This window comes from Neopelma chrysocephalum, unplaced genomic scaffold, assembly GCF_003984885.1.
Source record: "Neopelma chrysocephalum unplaced genomic scaffold, ASM398488v2 Primary Assembly neopelma1_24, whole genome shotgun sequence".
Classification (NCBI taxonomy): Eukaryota; Metazoa; Chordata; class Aves; order Passeriformes; family Pipridae; genus Neopelma; species Neopelma chrysocephalum.
This window is the reverse complement of record NW_020897693.1, coordinates 30,448,653-30,462,792: the sequence shown is the minus strand read 5'-3', so window position 1 is coordinate 30,462,792 and position 14,140 is coordinate 30,448,653. Positions and strand designations below refer to the sequence as shown.

Here is a 14,140-nt window from a genome sequence, read left to right as displayed (position 1 = left end):
GCTTGCAAGACCTGTACTGCCAGTGTTAACTATCCTTCAAAAACTACTCAGCTCAGGAAGCTCTACAAGCCTGGAAGCTCAGAGAAGGTCTCCGCCTCCTTAAATTTTCCTGAGGAAAAGGGGACTTATTTAATAAAAGCCAATGCATTGAAGAGTCAGCCAACTCCCATATAAAAAATATCTTAACGTCTGTATAATATGGTATCTGATCACCTTTCTTATTAATTCTTAAGAGGAGTCTAAGAGCAGAATCTCCCTCAAATTAAGGTTTCAACCAAAAATAGATGGTATCTGATATAAACTAGGGGGAAGAATGAATAGTTAATTGCTTGGACTAGTTTTATTCTTATGAAGTAGGCATTGCTGCTGGAATGCATCAAAGTATCTAAGCAAGAGAAATTGAAAAAATTGGAGTGTACAAAAGTCAGAAAAGGTAATGTAATTTTCTAGATTTTGGAGTATATTTCATTTCATTTAGTGACAATGTCAATAACTAGATTACAGTTTAACTTTTGCAGTACAACCTAGACCTGGAGCAATTGTTTGACTCTTCTTTCAACATCTCACAAAAAGTCTGTTTATAACTAGAAATGTACATTTAGTGAGGAGGTAAGGTAAAAATAAGCCAACACCAACAATGGAAAAACCCTATCTAATGAAGTTGCCTTAATCTGTTTAGTAAACTTAACAGCTTTTGCCTGTTACACAGTACCATGACACCATAAGATACAAATCTACCAGCTGTGAACTTCATAGCCATTCAGTAGTACTCTTTTATGGATGATTATCTGATTCCATGCCTTTTCTAGCAATTTTAATGCTACAGTCACCACTGATGCTGATGCATGGTCTGGATACATTCCTGATGCTCCCCAGAGCGATATGAATCACAACTGCCTTTCTCAGTCATGCTGGATCCAGCATGTAACACAACCATCACCAGTAATCAAGCAGCAATGCAGCAATTCTAAAAGCATGTTGCTACCCCTGGAAGCAAGAAGGCCTCCTGCTACGACAACCATAAAATTCTCTCTTAGAAATAAGTTCTAGGTGTTACCCAAAGCATGCAGCAAGTCATTGTGCCTGACTAGATTATGATCACCAGACCTTTCACTGCAATTTTGGTTGAGAGATTTTTGAGGGGGTGAAAAAGCTCAGAATACTTTTGGAAAGTTTTTATTTACATCATTTGATTTCAAGGCAAAAATGCTCGACCATGTGGGATTTAGCACTGTCACAATCAGGTAAATCACAACATCAGCAGGATTCTATTGAGATCAAAAGTGAAATAAATAAAATATATCAAATATGTGAACCAACTCAGAACATTAGGTTTTTCACCCTTAATTCAAGTCTACAACAAGAATGAAATGACAAAAAACTTAATTATATTATGAAAAATAGGATTGATTTTTAAATGCAGTACAGCTCTTGAGTCTTTTTATCCCAGTGATTATTCACTACAGACTCGTGGATCAACTAACATCCCTTTCAATTCTACAATAGGAGTCTTATTTTGTTGACCTTTGAAATCAAGAAAAGTGAATTACTAAAATCAGATGAGGTCTGCAGTAGGAGCATTTTGCCAATAAAGCAATCTTGGTACACCACTGTGGCAAAGTACTAAGCATGTAATTAGCTATATCAGCAAAGGTCCACTTTGGACTCATACAGGAAAATCATCACTTATTAGCAAAACAAACAATATCAGTAAAATTACAGTTTTACAAGTAAAATAGTATGTGCTATACAGGTTTCTGCTGATGTAGAAAGTTTCTCCAGGTGGGATACTACGTCACTTTAAGAGCTTGAATTGACAAAGCCATACCAAAATATACCATAGACTTGGCTTGTATTCTGCTCTTAAACTTAGCTCAGTATTTCCCTCTAAATATTTTGATCATTTTCTATCCCTACTGAAAAACAAAATTCATTCAATTAAATTTGCCAAGTCAGCAAAATATGAATGTCCTTTTTAATATAACATTCAGCTCAAAATGTAGAGCATGGCAGCACTCTTGAGATAAAGAAAATACTACCAGACAAAGCAACAGTATATGTTATGCCAAAGCAACTTCTGATCAATACATTGATCACTAATGGTCACCGACTACACAGGTAACAGACTGCCTAGCATACAGCCGAGTGCAGAGAGTATCTCCAACCTTGTGATGCTTTCCAGACAGCCCTAGGACTACCAGGCTGCCAAACTCATGGCACCTTGCAGTGTGACTGGTTACACAAACTGTTTTACAGCTTGAAAATCTTTACAATGCCTACCTGTGCCTGGACCATCTATTTGTTCATCACTGAGAATTGCCAGCAGAGAGTACTCTCAGAAATCGCTGATTTTCTGCAGGGAAAGGGGAACTGCACAACAGCCTGTCTCCCAGTCACATGAAGCAGGATGTAGAGTAGCTTACATGAAAGGATATGCTGAAGAAGGGAACAGTGCTAACATTCCCTGTCCTAGCACTGAAATGACCTTAGAGGTAACAAAGGTAATAATAATAAGTGGAGTCCCCTGCAGTCACAAGGCTTGCGGAGCTACTGCCCCAGGCATGTAAATTAGTCACTGGAATTTAGCAAGAGGGTGGAAAACTATACAGGACACTTCTAGGCAAGGAAACAATTGATTAGTGCATAGAAATTCAGCAGCCCAAGACCTGCAAAAAAGATATGTACAGGCTGCAAGTCAGCTGTGGAGGAAACACACTGCAGTGTCACAGCTAGCTATGGACAGCTACATGAAATTAATTCATTCAACTGCTGCTCCATTCCCCACAGTCCATTTAACTGACTTTCGTGAGGAGGTAGGGGAATTTCACCTTTTATATAGATGCAGCTGGAAAGACTTTACACACAAATTATTCCCAGTACACAACACATACTCTAAGTAGTGCAGTCTGATTAAATGGTACATGATACAGCATCTTAAACTACTCTGCATCACAGACTGCAATCTCAGAGATGGCACAGACCCAACATCACTTATGAAACTGCAACACAAAGTTCAGTGCATCTATAACAGGCAAGGCATCTACTTTCATGAGTCTTTTGTTACTCAATGAGCAGAAAACTTTGAAGTGTGACAGATTTTGTCTTTCCTTCTTATTGGCCAAATTTTTTGTTTGGTATCCATGAGAAATTTCCTCCCTATTTATCAGAAATTAAGGGAAAACCTTAATTATATACTTTTTAGTTCATATGGTACTGCAATTTTGTTGCTCTTTGTTGTTTCAGGACTTTTTTTTGTGAGTCTTTTTGAGGTTTTGGGGGGGGTGTTTCGGAACAACAACACAGGATCGCTTCATGCCTAAAACAATTAAAATTTGTCACCTTCTTATTGCACTCAGGTAGAAGTATGTTTTACACTTTCATTGTCTTTTTCCCTAAAATTACTGAATTTTCTTTCTTTTCAAAAGTGTGTGTTCTATGTATGTGCAGATATGTACATGTGAACATGAACATGGAAATTTTAAGACCATAAACACCTGACAAATTGTTGTACAACAAAAATTTTACAAAATGCAATGCAAGTCTTGTTTTCTGTATACCAGTTTGAGGTGATGCAGACTTTGCTAAATATTTGCATGTTTTAACTGGAGCACTATTTGTGTTAAAGGGAAAGAAAATCAGTATGAATACTATAAACTGACTACAGGAATAAACTATCATAAGGGAATTTTAGCAAAAAGTCAATGGTTTAATCATAATTAAGTTCAAAGTTTAGTGATCTTGCTGCATCTGGATGTGAAATGAGAGTTGTGGAGCTTTTTCATCATGAAGCCCTATGGCTAGGTAGAAGAATCCATAGATTGCTAAATAACATAACTTAAGCCTTAAGCAAGATACAGCACTGCACAGGGCTGCTGAGTAGCCAAATAAAGAAAAAATATCTTTAGAGCACAATTTTGAGGTTTGCTCAAAGAAATCCTTTTGGGAGGTGGAGGAAAAATGAGGAACAAAATGTTATCAGAAAAGTTCATTTCTAGTTAACTGCAAAGTTATATTCAATAAATCCTTATGTGTGATGACTTCATCATTTAATCTTCTAGTCATCTGAAAAGGACATTTAGTTCTAAATAAAAGTATCACTTTGAAAAGAATTTAAAAACAATTCACTAGGGAAGAAAACTAATATGAATTACTTTAGGGTTTCCAAAACCCACCACTTTGCACTTCTTTTTGGATAAAAACACTCACTAAATTTGCTAACTTTTTGCAAAATATAGCTTTGTTTACAGAAACAGTTTAAAATAAATAAATAAATAAAGGGAATTCATTAGTAGCCATCACTAAAAACACAAATTTTCAAGGGAGAATTGTCTTCGTATTTCAACAACATTGCTATGCAAAACAAGCTTCGCATTGCTTTAAAGAAAGGCTGCAGCCATCTCGCACTGCTGCAAGTAAAGACCGTGCTCATGACTCACTGCCCTGCTTGGTTGCAACTCATCAGTGCCGGCAGCCCTAATCTGCTCCCAGACATTATGACCAGTAGCTCTGATATATGGATTAGATCTACCCCAAGTACTCTGTGCAGGGAAAGAACTCCTTGAGCCCTTTATTCCCTACAGAGTACCTGTGCAGGAGAATAAATCAGTGATATGAAAGAAAACATAAAATCCTTCCCAGTAAAATTTGCAGATGACACAAAAGATAATAAAATGGTAAATACCGGGGAGTTGTCAGCTCCACAGATTGCATGGCAGCCTGGGCTCACCTGAATAAGATGTGTTTTAACACAGCTGAGCACAAAGCTGTCTATCTCATAACTAAAAGCACAGATTCCAAACAAAGACAATCTAATAATCTAGGAAGAGGCATATGGATGATGGTGGATAAACAAATTAATATTAGCCTACAGTGCAATACCCTGGCTAGAGCAGTGAAAAAGATCCTTTGATGTACAAGGAAGTAAACACGGAGTAGCAATAGGAAAAGGTTATATAAATCACTACCAATGTTGAGACAGTGAATCTTTCTGTTTCAAACAGCATGTAACAACATGGTTCTAGTTTATATCTGTGATCCCCCAGCATTCCCACAGGAGCAACTAATGGACTATATTAGTATTCAAACTAGGAAGACTTAAACAGCTACAAGAAGCATTCAAATTTTTGAAAACTTGACCTGCTAAGAACAAGAAACCCATGTCAAAAAGGAGGATAAATGATCACTAGTTTACCATCTACAAATATTTAAATGGGAGGGTGAGGGGAAATGAGGAGTACTATGAATATTAAAGGTGGACTTTTCAGCTTCTTAATGCTGGTTTTCACATTTTTCTGCTACATAAAAGTTAGAAAAACTTAGGCTGAAAATAAGGTAACTATTTTAACTAATAGTAAGTATAGTTCTTCTAAAGAGAGGCAGGATTTTCCTTCTCTTGAAGTTCTTATAATCAGCATTTGCTTTCTAAAAAGAACCAGAACACGCAAGACTGTGTTAGTATCTTACATTGATCTTTTAAAGCAAAAGATGACAATGAGTGTGAACTCTGTCTTTCAAAAGCATACTTAAAGTGTTCCAGGATAGCTTTATTACTGCAACTCATGTTACTTATGTGAGCTTTACAGCAGGTATGTAGCTAGCCCCTTATACTTGGGGGATAATTATTTCCCCTTTCCCCAAGTTGTGGAATGATCATTTTAACTGTTAGTAAGCCAAACGAACTGCTCACTGTTTTCCCAAGTAGTATTTTTGATATACTTGGTATTAATGCTTCTGTATTTGTGCAAAGCAGCAAGTTACTGAAGGAGCATGGGAAAAATGAAACCCTGTTGAATACAGAGAATAGCTCAGTCACAAATAATTTGAATTGATCTTTCCACTTCTGAAACCAGTAATATCACTTGTGAAAAAAAAAAAAACAACAAAGGCACACCACAAAAAAAAAACTTCATGAAAGAAATAACACAAAAAAACCCCTCCACATCTAAAATGAGAAAGAAATGCAAAAGAAATTTCAGTAGAATATAAAAAAAAATCTTGTCTTAACAGGGAGTTAGCAAACTGTGACTAATATCCTATTGAAAGGGTGTGGTTAAGGGACCTGAAGACCCAGACAGTTTAACAAAGATAATTGCCTAATTGGTCAATTGACCAATACCAAATTCACTTCAGGATTTGACTCAGAATATGTATTACAATTAGATACTGCAAAGCCTAAGTGACTTTTCAAAATTTTTACCAACTATAGACTGAACAGTATTTTGTAAACATAAACATGGCTCTTTACTATTCAGTGGAAGAAAATTTTCAGGTGACATATACGAATCACAACTATTGTCTATTCAAGCTACATTCCATTAATCTCAAAGCAAAATTTTAAAGCCAGTGCAACATCTAACTGCATCATAATCAAAATATGACAAAATTTCTGTTACTAAAGGGTGATATTTTTTGAGTGCTGTTCTCTCAAATGCTTCAATCAGCCAAGGATTAGATGTTCAACTTAATGCTAGCCAGTGATCATTAATCATTTAAAGTGCCACAGCTAATCTCATTTCTTACCTAGAGAAAGCCCACTCATGTCATACGCGCAATGGAGATGCTGGCTCACTTTTGAATGTGTTTTAAGTTTGGTTAATGACTCCTTTTTCTTCCTCCTGCAGGAGACCTCTCAAACACCTCAGCACAGAGAACCCACAGATATGCTCAATGCTACACAAAGGTAAGAGCAAACACAGGCAGTGTTAACAGGGATAAAGTTTTGCCAGGCAGCCTCACACTGAGGCTGTAAGGATCAGATGACTTATGTTAAAAGGCCCATCGCGTGAGTATAGCAGTGGTTTCTCTGCCATTTGCTGATAGAGAATGAATTATTAGCTTTCAATATTTTCTAGGAGGTCAAATTTATGAAGAGGAGATGTGTAGAATCGTCTTCAAATCCACCTCTTAAATTCACATTGCGAGAAGTAAAATCAAGCTGTGAAGTGAGGGAACTGCTGCAATAGGAGATCAACTGTGCAAGAAGATGCAGCCTCTCCTTACTGTTTTACTAGAGTAGAGCAAACTAAACAGCAGCTTCTTCAGTATGTTCTCTCTTAGGTTAAACCCTAAACATGGGATGCTGAAGTCATTGTTGGAAAAAATACTCATGTACCTTAAAGCACTAGCCTGAACGATAGCCCTGTTGTCCTAAATGCTATATTGCTTTTCCTGGAGCCAAAATAATTATTTGAGACTAGTGTATCTTTTCCTCAGTTATAGGGTATCAGATGGGTCAGAATACACAAACAAAATGTCTGAAAAGTCTTACATCTTTCTAAGGTAATGTATGTGCAGCACCACAACTAAAAAACAAGAAGATGGAGAAAAAGAATGACTTCTCAGCCATCATCAACTTCTCTCTGCCACTTAAGTGACTATACTGACCTGAATCAGCAGGCCCAGCTGCCAAGGGGCCAGTTGGGAGTTTTAACCCACTTTCACAAGGTGGTGGCTCTCCATTTGGAACCACTAGCTCCTCTTCTGCAGGTTTTTTCTTCTTTGTCCACGTTAAGGTGGTGATGAGCACTGCAGACCACTTCAAGAAACCATCTTTCCATATAATTTATCTGGTTGAATTCCCTTACTAGAAAGCCCAGGAGAGCTATTTGGTGCATTAAAAGGTTTATATTCTCATTTGTATTGTCTAATAGGGCCATTAGATATCTTGTGTATACAAACCAATTCTGACCTTGTTATATCCATTTTATAAATAAACAAATTTAAATTTAAGACTTAGAGGCTGAATCAAATGGTTTAGCCTTGTGCCTCCTTTTCTTAGTTGTACAAACATTTATGAGTATGATTCAACATGGAATCTGAGAGGAGCTTACTCTGGTCTGCCAAGTTTGGATGTTTAGAACACTTACAGGCTTAGGATGACAATGTGTATATGACACACCTTCCAGGAAAAATTTCTCCACTTCTTAGACTGAAATCAATGAGCCTTCTGTTCCGTGCTCATTTCACTAACTTGCCAAGAAAAGATAAGAGCCAATAAGATCATAGTGGTAATTTTGTGATTTAAATGAGCTAGGTGTTTTCCTTACATATTTATTCCACACTCTTGATTTCAGAAGAAATAGCTTCCCGTAGAACTCTTCCCTATCCTCCTGAAGAAAGACATGACCTTTAATTCTGCTTAATATGGAGAGGAAGCAGCAAGGAAGAGATGACTCTTCCACCCTTGTTTAAGAGATAGCACACAACAGCCACCAAACCAAGAATTTCCCCTCAAGACCCAGGTACCCTGAAGGGTCACTTTATGAAGTTACTTCCAGGCTGAGAACAAAAAAAGCTCTGATATCCTCTGCCTGTACACAATAAAGACTCCCTGTAGACAAGCAAAAAAGCCCTTTTCTTCACATGCCATTGTTCCTTGTAATTTAGCAACAAATAAAACCAGATCATGGGCAGGGAGCTGTGCTCCTCAACTGTCTCTGGAGATCATCTACCCATGCTTTGTTCACTGTTTGACACTCCATAAAGGTGAACAACAGTGCAAACCATAGGTGTTTGAGCAAGCAGAAAAAAGGATTTTCAACCTGAGCAAGAGGGAAAAACCTTGGCAGTTTGGTTGTAGTGAAGTAGTAAGAACTGAACAGGAAATACTTCTTTTTGTTGTCAAATTTTTTTTACATTAAAAAAGAAGAGCCTGGACATGCCTTGCTACAGCTATGGGTACTGGAAAAGGAGAAATATTCAGGAGTTGATGGACATCTGTATTCCAGGCCAGTAACTGACAGGCCTCTGGTTTTACCTCCATAGTTCAAGACATGCCATCTACTTCAAAAAACACAATGGTAAAATCTTTTAAGAATGCTTGGTATATTAGTCCCTACCACCAGTGAACATAGAAACTATTTACAATTATTTAGAGCTTTTTAAAAAGCATGTTTACATGTGTAGTGACCTAAAAAAAGTGTAGACCCATGATGAGGTGAGGAACAATGGAGGGGGGAGGAATCTGCTCTTTTGACAACAACTTTTGAAACTGTATATTCTGCTCCATTCCAAGCGAGGTATCTAGCAGCAGCTATGAGGCTCAATTGCAAAAGGATCATAAAGGATCGTAAAGACTCTAGAGAAATCTGTATTGGAATCTTTATTATATTGCTAATTTTATATGTATTAGCTAGCATAAAAATTAGTCTAGTTCCTCAGAAACTTGTGTTGCTAAAAGTATTTTACTTTTTTTTTTTAATAGTACTATAACATATTTACTAATCTATACCTTTAGAAACTCTTACAATCTTATTTCGGTGTTTACTAGCACTAAGTCTTGCCTAAAAATGTTATTTCCCCAAATGTTTTCTGAAAAGTATTTTTGGAATAGAAGATGATGGTATGATCCTTTCTAATTTTTACAGAAAGGATCAGAATATCTCCATTTCAACTGCTAAGTAGCTTTACACAAAATACCTTTACTAGGTACATGCTTAAACATAAATCCAGAGTAGGTTCTCTGCATAATACTTTTTTTAATTTTAAAGAGTTAGAGAAAAAACAGTCTAGCTCCAAAATTCATGATTCTCTGTCTTGTCCTATTCTGTGTGGCCAGTCCTTAAAATTCTTTTAGCTCTCAGAAAAAGTAGTTTGCTGCTTTGTGTCCAGCCCAAAAATTATCCTGCAAGAAAACTGAGAGTCACACAGCCCTTTCTCTTGACACCTGGTGGCCTTTGTACATCGTTCTCCCTTTCCCAAACTAATCAGTGGAGAGACTGAGCCTGCATGTGAGGTGCATATAAACATCTAGTACCAAATGTTCACATGTCTTGTAGCATTAGAGTAAAAGCTTTAAACATGTCATGAAAATAGCTTGATTTTTTTGGTCTTGACTAGTGAGAAATTTTCAGTAACTTCTTGTCACATCTTTGGAAATAAATTACTATGGCAAAAAAGTATCAAAAGCATCCACTGGGAAGAAGGCAGAAAGAGAGCTTGAGTAACATGGAAGAAGTACCAAGAGAAAATTTCACAAATCAAAAAGCAGTCTATATCTTCTGCAGAAAGACTTTCGGAAAGCCGTTAGCTTCCAAAATAATCCATGCTTTTTAGAAGCAAGGTGAACGGGGCTATACTACTTCATAATTCACATTTCAGGAATGACAAAACATATGTCAAAATCAACACTGTTCCATCACTAGTCTGATTTTTGGATTTTGCTTTTCTTTTCCTTTTTTTTTTTTCAAAAGCTATTTAGCCAATATTTATTTGCAATTGTACACCTACTTGTAAAGGAACATCCACTAATTCATTTTGTGGGCAGCACAGCTAGCTGTTTTTAATTATACTGACTATAAATTCTACCTAACTAAAAAAAAATTAAAAAATTAAGAGAATCAACTATGTCGCAGTGTTCAGAGTGAAACCATCACTGTATTTACACTTAGGACAAACTGTGCCAAGTTTTGTTATTTCCACAAAGTTTCAAAATCTTGAAGTTGTTCTAAAAACTGATATAAATAGTGCACAACAAATCTGTTTCATATGTTTAAACAAATGAATACATTTTTATGCTTACTGAACTGAAGTTACAAGAGAAGTAAAACCACTGAAATGAAGTTCTATGGTGAGATTTAAAATCATACTAGATGCAGATTGCTTCAGTTACCCTGAACATTGCCATTATTTAGAGAAATAGAAGGGAAAAACCATCAAAAATTCAAAAAGTCCAGGAAGTATTTATAAGTCAATGTAAATCAGGAATAAATCATATCTCACACCAAAAGTAGCCATTCACAAAAAAAGCCAAGAGGTCAGATTTTCATTTTGGCTCACCAAGTTACACTGATGCTGCAATTATTTTGATAAATCTAGATTTCTCTTTTCCTCTCACTTCTGTAAACCAAAACGATAGTCTTCATTTACAGCGAAGTAACAGCTTTTACTGATGTGGTTGTACCTATTACTAAAAGAAAAGATTCAGGAAACAAGCAGCAGGTTATAGAATAAAAAGGAGGGATGAGAGAATATGATTTAAAAACTTTAATGAGTATGAATGTCTTGCCAAAGAAATATTTTGTTGCAATGCAAAATACAACTGATTTTTAGAAGTTAAGGGGTTACTGAAAAATGAAATGTTATATAGAGAATGATAATGGTAACACTAGTATAGGAAACATGAATGTAGCTGGAGCATGAAAAGGAAACACTAAGTGACTGAATGCAGTTTCAAAATCCAGTGAGATAACAGAGAATTCATAATGCATTTGCAACATATTAATACAAAATAATCTACAATATACCTGTGAAATATATACTTTTCAATTCTACGTAGAAATAGATTATTAAATCCTTATTACAGCAAAATAGAAATATCACTGCTTGCAAAACTAACAGAAGTCAAGCACTTTGCATTTGCCTGCCCACAGCAATAGCATTTTTGTCAGAAGCACCAGTAACGATCTTGAGTTACGCACAAAAGCGGGCTCTGTTATGGCAATGGACAAAGGCAAATGACTGCAAAGAAAGAGGACTCAACTTCAATTTAACTGTCCTGTAAGGTACATACTAATTAGCTGCAAAGCTATGAAATCCTAGCTAGCATGTTAAGTCTGCTACATGACAGTATAATTTGACTTCTTAAAGGATTATGCAAATTACAACTCATCATTCCATTACATGACTGAAAAAAAGTGACAGCTAATTTATACATAACACACCTTTCAAATCGCTAAGATGTGAAGCACCTGTGCAATATATTTTGCCTAGATTTTCTAGCATGTACACTCTTGTTTATTGCACTGTACAGAAGCATACCTAAGAGATTTAGTAAAGTCTCAGAGTTTTTATTTGCTTTTTAGGTTTTAGAGCACAATCCCAAAGAATTAAACAACATAATTCTGTCCCTGTTTAGAGGTTTTGCACACAAATAGAAGTGTACGGTTTCAACACACGTGTAATTTCTGAATAGCAGGAGAGCACGAGCACTAAATGCACGAGCTAGAGGCAAGACTCACACAGATATCAACATACTTCTGGTAGGTAGATTCACAGTAGATTCCGTCATATCGGTAGATTTTCCTACATTCTGATTGGTTGGGCAGAGGATGCTGGACAGTTATTCTGTAGAGGCATCAAAAACAGATAGACATGACTAGAGGATCTCTACAGGTAACTGTAATGCAGGACAAATCAGTATGTTGAAATGAATTTTTTTTAAATTTTGTTTTTAAATTAAACACCTTTCTGATCTCTTTAAATCAACTGCCTTGTGCACATAACACTCACAATTTCCAATTTTCAAAATTTGCACCGAGAGTAAACTAAACTTCAGTTCTCCACAAGAATAGTATTTTTTCCGCCATCAAATAAAAGTAGAAGAGGTATGGAATTTCATAAATCAAATTGATACTTCATGTAGCTTGTATCTATACAATGGTGCTTATAAAATTGATTATTTATTGTTTACTGTTCAAATCCTTCCTCAGGTAGAACATCCATTTATGTCAGCTGGGAGTTAGTCCAGACAAAGACCAAATAACCCTCCAATTTAAAATGTCAACAGCAATTCTCACATTTGCACAGAATGAGGATGTTGTGGTATTATGAGAACTGTGATTGAAGGTGCTCAGCACCATCTGAATAATGCCATATGTTCTCGGATTGACTGAAAGAAAATGAAAGTGATTGGCAGCAATCAGGAGGTGTGCAGCATCTTGTAAAATCAGGCCCTAAAAGATTTGTCAATCATTCTATTATTCATCCCTCCTCAGCTCCCTGTTAGCAGAAAATATAATTTGGCTATAAAAATTCAATGTTGTTTTTAAAATATACTTGGGAATTGCACACAAAACAGTATCCACCAATTTTATTTTTTTTTTACCTCCCTCTTCTCTGGAATAAAAACATATTTTAGATGCTTTTGTATCTTAAACAAATTAATAGCTTTTCCCCTTGTAATATAATGGTAGTTCACTGAAGTAAGGGTAAATTATTTGAGAAATTTTACACATTTTTCAAATTTAGAATTTTACGCTGTGATTTTGTTTAAAAATAAATATTCTTGTCAATAGAGAATTATTTTATGTTGCCATTATTTTTATAATACTAACATCTACATAGCTCTAAGCTAATCTTGGTTTTTTAAAGTCATGTATTTGTTTCAACAGTAATTTGAGACTGCAGGTTTGAGAAAAAAATTAATATCATTATAGAGCAACAAGCTTTATGAGAAAATGGAAAGTTATCTACTGTGGAAACTGAGGACCTTCCTCTATAAGACTGCACCTACACGATGTGTCAAGTGCCCCATGGGACCCCACACACAGAAGGAGGAGAGAGCTCTGTGATGAAGGCCAGACCAAACACCTCCAAATCATGGAATATTCCTGCATTCACTAAGATATTATCAGAGACATTTATTTATTGTGATATCCAGGGCCTTTAAGTTAGATGTCCAAGCACCATATACAGTGTACTAGGAAAGCTAAGTATCTTAAAATGGGATTTGCAACACAAGCTGGGAGCCATGCAAGCTAGTACAAGAGATGAGGGAGAGTATCTTCTACGCGATGTGTGCCTGAGAGACATAAATCCTTCACTTTGGGTCACCCAGGAATGCCTACATCAAAGGGAATTCAAGCCCCAAAATCTTTAGTGCACCATCACACTGACTGACCCACGCTCCAGCTTCAATTTACTCTGACCTTTTTTGTTTGGTTTGGTTTTTGGGGTTTTTTGGGGGTTTCTTTTGTTTTGTTTTGTTGTTTTGGGGTTTTTTTGTGAAAAAAGACTAGAAGATATACCTGTTTTTACACAGCTTCAGCAAAGACATGAGAGAACTAGGTCCTCAGGACAACTATGCCTCTCAGCCAGAGGATATTCAAACATACATCTGCCACAGCTCTAGAGGTTACCACAGAGTCCTTGATAACAACTATTCTAAAGCAAAGGACATGTTAGCTCCTCCTGCTAAAAAAAAGCACTTTAAAGGAAAAAAAACAAAACTAAAAAATCAGGATTTATTGGATGAAAACAAAAGGGAGACAGTGAGAGCATGCTGTATTAAGAGTTATTACTGATTATTGCTATTACTTGAGTAGTTAAACAAGTGCAGTAGAATAGGGCTCACTCCAGAAAACCTTTATTCTGAAGTAGTTGTGGTATTGTTCTGGGAAGTGGAAGATGTGAGTTTGAACAT

General features: G+C 36.2%; 1 protein-coding gene across 8 annotated transcripts in view; it reads right to left on the bottom strand.

Moving 5' to 3' along the window:
* The window catches only part of NPAS3 (neuronal PAS domain protein 3), a 621,722-nt gene that overhangs the window by 522,091 nt on the left and 85,491 nt on the right, over positions 1–14,140 (bottom strand). For 5 of the 8 annotated variants that reach the window (XM_027670455.1, XM_027670463.1, XM_027670472.1 and 2 more), the window contains one exon: positions 11,974–12,063. The exons of the other annotated variants lie outside the window; for them this stretch is intronic. In XM_027670455.1, coding sequence (XP_027526256.1) covers positions 11,974–12,063 — 90 coding nt within the window. The remainder of the gene's footprint in view (positions 1–11,973; positions 12,064–14,140) is intronic. 8 annotated transcript variants of the gene reach the window in all.